General features: G+C 39.5%; 1 protein-coding gene across 1 annotated transcript; it reads right to left on the bottom strand.

Annotated features, from left to right (window-relative positions):
- Positions 1-326: 326 nt before the first annotated feature.
- NEUROD4 (neuronal differentiation 4) lies at positions 327-6,498 on the bottom strand. The gene is made up of 2 exons (XM_075334514.1): positions 6,420-6,498; positions 327-4,779 (listed from the first exon to the last, which is right to left on the bottom strand). Exon 2 carries the CDS (start codon positions 4,756-4,758, stop codon positions 3,811-3,813), a length of 948 nt encoding a protein of 315 aa, XP_075190629.1. The 5' UTR covers positions 4,759-4,779; positions 6,420-6,498; the 3' UTR covers positions 327-3,810.
- Between the last annotated feature and the right edge of the window lie 239 nt (positions 6,499-6,737).

Genomic DNA, 6,737 nt, shown 5'->3' on the forward strand with positions numbered 1-6,737 from the left:
ATATTTCACCAAAGTAGAATAATAACAGCTTAGCTCTGGCGTCTACGGCCATTCCAACAGTGTCGGCACTGGCTCTCCCGGGGCTAACAAGACATTGTTATGTCCCAGGATCCCTGCAGACAATCAGCGCTCACTTCAGCCTCCCCTCCTTCATGCAGAGGAAGTGAGAGAGCAGCCACACATCTGACTTCCTATGGAGAGCCAGTGCCGACACAGCTGCAGCAGCGTAGACGCCGGAGGTGAGTATAGCTATTATTATTCTACTTGGGGGAAATATAGTGATTGAGAAATGGTTGTCTGAGTTGTGGACAACCCCTTTAAAACAACAACAAAAAATGTAACTTTTTTTGTTGTGTGACTTTGCAAAAGCCGATCAAATGATTGGTATTGCCTATTATACCGCAGACAAAGGCCAATTTCCGATTGCTGTAATGTGCTCACATTTTTGAAAAATGTACTCTCTGTTTTACAAAATTGAATATTAATCAGCATAGAACTCTATAGATATCTAAGATTCTGTTAGAGATCGGGGAGAGCCAGTGCCGACAATTAGATAAATGTTAACAAATGTCCCATTATGACCATCTGAAACTGTCGCAGGAGACACTTCTTTCACATATGAAGAAAAATTAAAGCTTTCAATGCTGTGTCTAAGGGGGTCTTTACACGTTGCAGCATCGCTTCCAAAATATCGTCGGGGTCACGTGGTTAGTGACGCACATCCAGCGCCGGTAGCAACATCGCAACGTGTAAATCCTAGGTGTGATGATAAACGATCGCAAAAGCGTCGAAAATCGTTGATTGTGTAGCGTCGTTCAATTCCATAATGTCGGGTTGACCGCAGGTACGATGTTGTTTGTCGTTCCTGAAGCTCCACACATCGCTGTGTGTAAGCCCGCAGGAGCGACAAACATCTCCTTACCTGCGTCCTGACGGCAATGCGGAAGGGAGAAGGTGGGCAGGATGTTATGTCCCGCTCATCTCCGCCCCTCTGCTTCTATTGGCCTGCCGATTAGTGACGTTGCAGTGATGTCGCTGTGACGCCGAACGCACCTCCCCCTTGAAGGAGGGATAGTTCGGCAGTCACAGCGACGTCACCGAGCAGGTATGTGCGTGTGACGCTGCCGTAGCGATAATGTTCGCTATGCCAGCAATCACCACATATCGGATGTGCGATGGGGGCGGGTACTATCGCGCTCGGCATCGCTAGCTGATGCTAGCGATGTCGCAATGTATAAAGTACCCCTAAGACTTTATTCACACATGAGTATTTTTTTATCAGTATTTCATCAGTGTTTTTATGCCAAAACCAGGAGTGTCATCAAAAGACCGAAAAGGTCAATCTTTCAATTTTATTTTTTCTCTGTAAGTTCCACTCCTTGTTTTGGCATACATACACTGATGCAAAACACTGACATGTGAATAAGCCCTAACATGTGCTTCACATGTCTAAAAAATATTTACTGGTCTTAGATTTCCCCTTTATGAAATCTTAACTTGCTATTGAACCTTCATTTAATATTTATTGTATTTTACGTACTATAAGACACCCTTTGTCCCCCACAATTTGGTGGGAAAATGAGGGGGTGCGTCTTATAGCTCGACTGTAACTTGCCTGGCTTGTTGTGGGGGAGGGGGAGGGAAGGGTGGTGCAGTGGTGGTGTAGCGGAGTCACAGAAGGCAGTGGCAGAGTCATCGCTGGAGGAAGCTGGTGACAGCAGGAGTGGGGCAGTGCTGTGGGCCTTTGGCTGTCAGTGTCGCACTCCGGCTAATAAAGCTGATGCTCATCCAAATTGAATGTCCACTGCTCCTAATGCTTATAACTCTGCTCACCTCTAGCGGCCGGTATTAGTTATAATAAGAAAAGAATAGTAATATTCACTCCTCACCATGCCCATAATCCTGCCCACCTCTCAGCACCAGTGTCAGAGGCAGTAAGTCCAAAATGAATATTCACTGCTCCCCACACCCATAATCCCACCCAACTCTTGACACTGAGGTCAAAGATAGTAAATGACTGTTAAGATTTTTATGATCACTGAAGCAGTCAATGTTCATTTTTTATTTACTATCACTAATACAGGCCCCCGAGAGGTGGGTGGGATTATGGGCTTGGGGAGCAGTAAGTATTCATTTTAGATCTACTATCACTGATGCCAACCCCAAGAGTTAGGCGGGATTACAGGCATGTGAGCAGAGAATATTCATTTTGTATCACCTATCACTGACGCCGGCCCCAAGAGATGGGTGGGATTATGGGCGTGGGGAGCAGTAAATATTCATTTTGGATAAACATCTGCTTAACTAACCGACACACAACACTGAATTTACTGTAGCTTACAGCAAGAAAACCGGTGAAGGTAGAGCAACAAAAGTTATATTTCCTGAAAGTGTTATCCAAGTCCTAATTCAGGATGTCATTAATATAGTACTAAATAAAGTCTGATAGATTCCCTTTAACCTAGGCAAAATCCACAGCATGGCCACCTGCCAATGTGGCCCTGCAGATGTACTAAAACTCCCATCATGCTTGGACAGGTTGGGATGATGGGAGCTGTAGTTTGGCAACAGCAGCAGAGCCATACAGATTGTGCAAAACTGCTTACCCCATACAAGATTGTTGCACAACCTGTGGCCCTCCAGCAGCAGACCTCTGCCATAACATTGGTAAAATACTATGTTATTAAATATTTTACCACATTTTTTGCTTCATTTTTTTTCTATTTTCCCCCTTTAAAACCTAGGTGTGACTTATAGTCCGCTGCTTCTTATAGTTAAAAAAATACTGTAACCTCTAGATCATATTTGATGAACAATTCAAGGAACCGTAAGAAATCAGCACAACATGCAAAAATAAATTAAAATAAATAATATAAATTAAGCATAAAAATAAATATAAATAAATTAAAATACAACAGAAGACAAACAAAACGCATATAAAATAAAATTAAAACAACAAATGGGTTCTGCTTCTACTTTTACACATACATTGCAACAAAATAAGTTAAAAAAAGGATGTGCTTTACTTTCATGTTGGGTTTCGCCAATCCACTGGTGGGTTTTTTTTGCTTTTTAAGGTTAACCTACTTTGTATAGTTAATATACAGCATTTCAGTAAATTATTTGGAATGGCTGCCACTACTTTCATGACTTCCGCCCTTCCTTTGGCCATGAGAGTTATGGCAGATGCATTTTCAGTGGATTCCATTGACTTTTTAGGAGTTGAAAAAGTTTTGAAATCAACTTTTATCCCCGGCATCGTACACCTGAGGTCTTCGTAAAACACTTGCATTATTTTTGTTGTAGTTCTTATTATTCAGCGTCAATTAAAAAGAAATAGTGAATTTTTTTCACACAGCAAAGTGCAATTCATTAATTTTGTGCAATGACTACGTGTTATGTCTTGTGATTTTATCACAAACTAAATTTTACAATGTTGTCTGTTCCTCATTTAGTATTATTTAAAAATATTCTCAATTAACTAAGAATATGAAGAGAATTCACTATTTGTGCCCCAAATTTTAAATCTTGTGCAACTGTATGGTATCGGAATTGGTAAATATCATCTTTCCTACACAAGGCATACAAAGTCATACATTTTCCATTGGCAATAGGCCATAAAGAGAAGGAAATATGTTAAATGCAATACGCAACAGATATCCAAATTCATAGACAAAACAAAAATATCTGGAAATTATACTAACAAGTCGGAGGCAGTTTAAGGTGATGGTGGCTTCTTATTTTGCCTAAAAGTAGAAGATAAAAGTTCTGTTCTGGCTTCTTCGTACTTATATAAAGTCAAAAGATAATTTACTCAGTAAAAATGGTATGATGAGGGTATGCTTCATAGGCCATGTCAATGGGTATTTCATATCTGGGAACTGTTTGAAAGTGTGAGCCATGTCCATGAGAACCACTAAGCCCTAGAGAAGGATAATGTGATCGGAATGCATAGGATTTGTCCAAATCTGGAGATCCATCTTGTTTCAATGAAAAATTGCCACTAATGCTCAGTGGAGGAGTGAGGGCTCCATCATAAGGAGGTGTGGTACAATTTAAGGAATGATTTACCATTGGGTCCACAACAGTTTTAAAGGTTGGAGGTTTCAAGTGCAAATGGTGTGCTTCAATATTACCATATGGAGGACTTGGTAGGCCAGGAGACTGGTAACTGTAAGCATGAGAAGCAAGTGTTGAGTCACAAATGCCTGACTTATCTTCATGCTTTTCCAGGAACATTGGCTGAGGTCCTAATTGTAGACAGCCAGCTACTAGATTGCTGGTAGGCTGTGAGAGTCCTTTACAGAGCATTTCCAAGAACCCCTTCCCTTCTGCAGTTTGACCTCTGTCCAAGACCTCAGATAGCGCCCAAATATAATTTCTTGCCAATCTGAGCGTCTCAATTTTCGATAACTTTTGTGTTTTAGAATAGCAAGGCATTACCCGCCTTAGATTATCCAACGCATCATTTAGTCCATGCATTCTTGTGCGTTCCCTGGCATTAGCTTTTACTCTCCTCACGCGGAACCTCTCAAGCCTTGCCTTGGTCATCTTCTTTTTCTTTGGACCTCTTTTCTTTGGCTTTTCTCCATCATCCTCTTCTTCTTCATCTTCTTCTCCATCAATGCTTCCATGTTCTTCATGGCTGAGACCTGATAACATGTCATATGCAGACTGTCTTTGACTGCTTTCTTTCATCTCATCTTGAGAACTTAAAGCCTCCTCCATCCACCCATGAACACTCACTATCTCAGACATCACAGCAGTCTAATATGACTCCTGTAATAAATGACAAACAAAAAGAATTTCCTACATTAGTAAACTGGTTATCCAAAAATGTTACCCAACTTATGGGTCATGTTGCACGCTCTCCATAAACTGTACATGTCCTGTCACTTCCCCCTGCTGTGATTTGAGCAGATTTGCTGTATAGCAAAAAAACTAGTAGAAACTTTTCCAGAAATGATGACAATACGGAGTTTATAGAGAGTGTACAACCTGTCCCACAAAAGATCCAGCTTCAATTTATACAGAAACTATGCAGAAGGCAAATTTATTAACATTCATTAACTCTTATTGAACAATGATTAACATATTGATCTGGTGACTTATTATAGATATTACACAATTATTACATATTATCCGCCACTAAATGTTAAATATGGAGTTTAATGTTAGATACTTTCCATAGATCTCTTTTTAAGCGATTGGTCAATAGTCGCTACGATGGCTTCAGATCATTATTTTTATTGATTCTTTTATAAATCATATAAAATATATGTAAAGGTGATAAATTGTATAGTCACTGTGATTACTAGTGCATCTAATCTGTGCTCTGCATTTTACACTATCAATGGTTTATTACTTTGGAAACTCCTAACACTTTTAGCAAAGATCAATTTTGCTGAACTGACACCAACTAATTAGTATAGAAATACCATTCCCACGATCAGGATCGTTCATTTCAAAGATAGTAATTATATTGACAGTTCTGTGAGAATAGTCTCCCCATGTCCCTGACATGTAAACAGGGGCTTCATTTCTCAATAATCTTCTCCCAATACTAAAGTGAGCAATTCTTGCTTTGCCAATATATGAAACAATTGCTATTTATGCAGTTTCCGAATACAAAGGGGTTAATTTACTCAAATCGAATCAATATCTTAATATGTGTGAAGATATCTATCATTATAACATGTGTTGCGGAATCCTAAATAGTCCTTGGAGCAAATATTTAAATACCCAAGACACTTCACTGTGTCTTATTGTTGCCCCCTTGACACCTACAACCCTTACTGGCTATTCTCCTGATGTCCCTGCCTAGTTCTATAAAACTTTACATATGTTCTTCATGTTTTCTGTCTTTTTCAATCATTTTATTTCAGTTACTCATCTCATGGGCTGTAAAAACAGTAGAACACAACCAATACAATAGCAATATCACCATCAAATATTAGTAACCACTTGTTCTACCAAATCCAGTAAAGTTGTCAATATTTATAGGGAGGAGCTAATTAAGTTGAATTCTAAAATTGCCCCTTATAATTTGAAGGGAAAAGTCTACTATAATTTGACGACAATGTGTCTGTTTCATATAAGATTGCACAAGGTGTTTATAACTAACTGCCCAAAATAACTGTCTGAAATAACTGCCCAAAATAACTGCCCGAAATAACTGCCCGAAATTCCCACAGTTCTTGCAAAAATGATCTAAAGATCTTGGCAAATTATTTTATAAAGTACAAATAATGTATTAAACTGACAAGAGTGTCTGAACAATCTTAGATACACTGTGGATAACTAATTGGATAGCGAGGAGGAATAATAATAATAGTAATAATAATAATAATAATATAAATATTTACAATAAAATACAGCAACGTAAAGAAAGCAGAGAGCTGATGGGTTTTTCTTCTTACCTTATCCTTGTGTAGAGAAGTTCCTCTGTCTCCTGAGTTCAGGCGGAGGAATGGCTGGACAGCTCCTCCTGACTGTCTGCTCCTCTGTGTGGGACCTCTGCAGATTCTCATCTCCTTTCACTTTACTAAGGTTGTAGCTAAGACCTGCCCCTTTCAGGAGGCTGAGCTCCAGGTTTTTTGGTGGTCCTGTCTTTTTTCTGCTATGGCTCTTAACCCTCTCCTCCCCAATTCCATTAATACCATCTGTGTCGAGAAACAGTTGAAAGGCAGTTCTGATGCTGTAAAAACACTGTCCAAACCATACACACTGCAGAACTG

This window comes from Anomaloglossus baeobatrachus, chromosome 2 (assembly GCF_048569485.1).
Source record: "Anomaloglossus baeobatrachus isolate aAnoBae1 chromosome 2, aAnoBae1.hap1, whole genome shotgun sequence".
Classification (NCBI taxonomy): Eukaryota; Metazoa; Chordata; class Amphibia; order Anura; family Aromobatidae; genus Anomaloglossus; species Anomaloglossus baeobatrachus.

Bases quoted from the DNA above. Each gene is read 5' to 3' on its own strand.
- NEUROD4 (XM_075334514.1), bottom strand. From the start codon at position 4,758: ATGTCTGAGATAGTGAGTGTTCATGGGTGGATGGAGGAGGCTTTAAGT.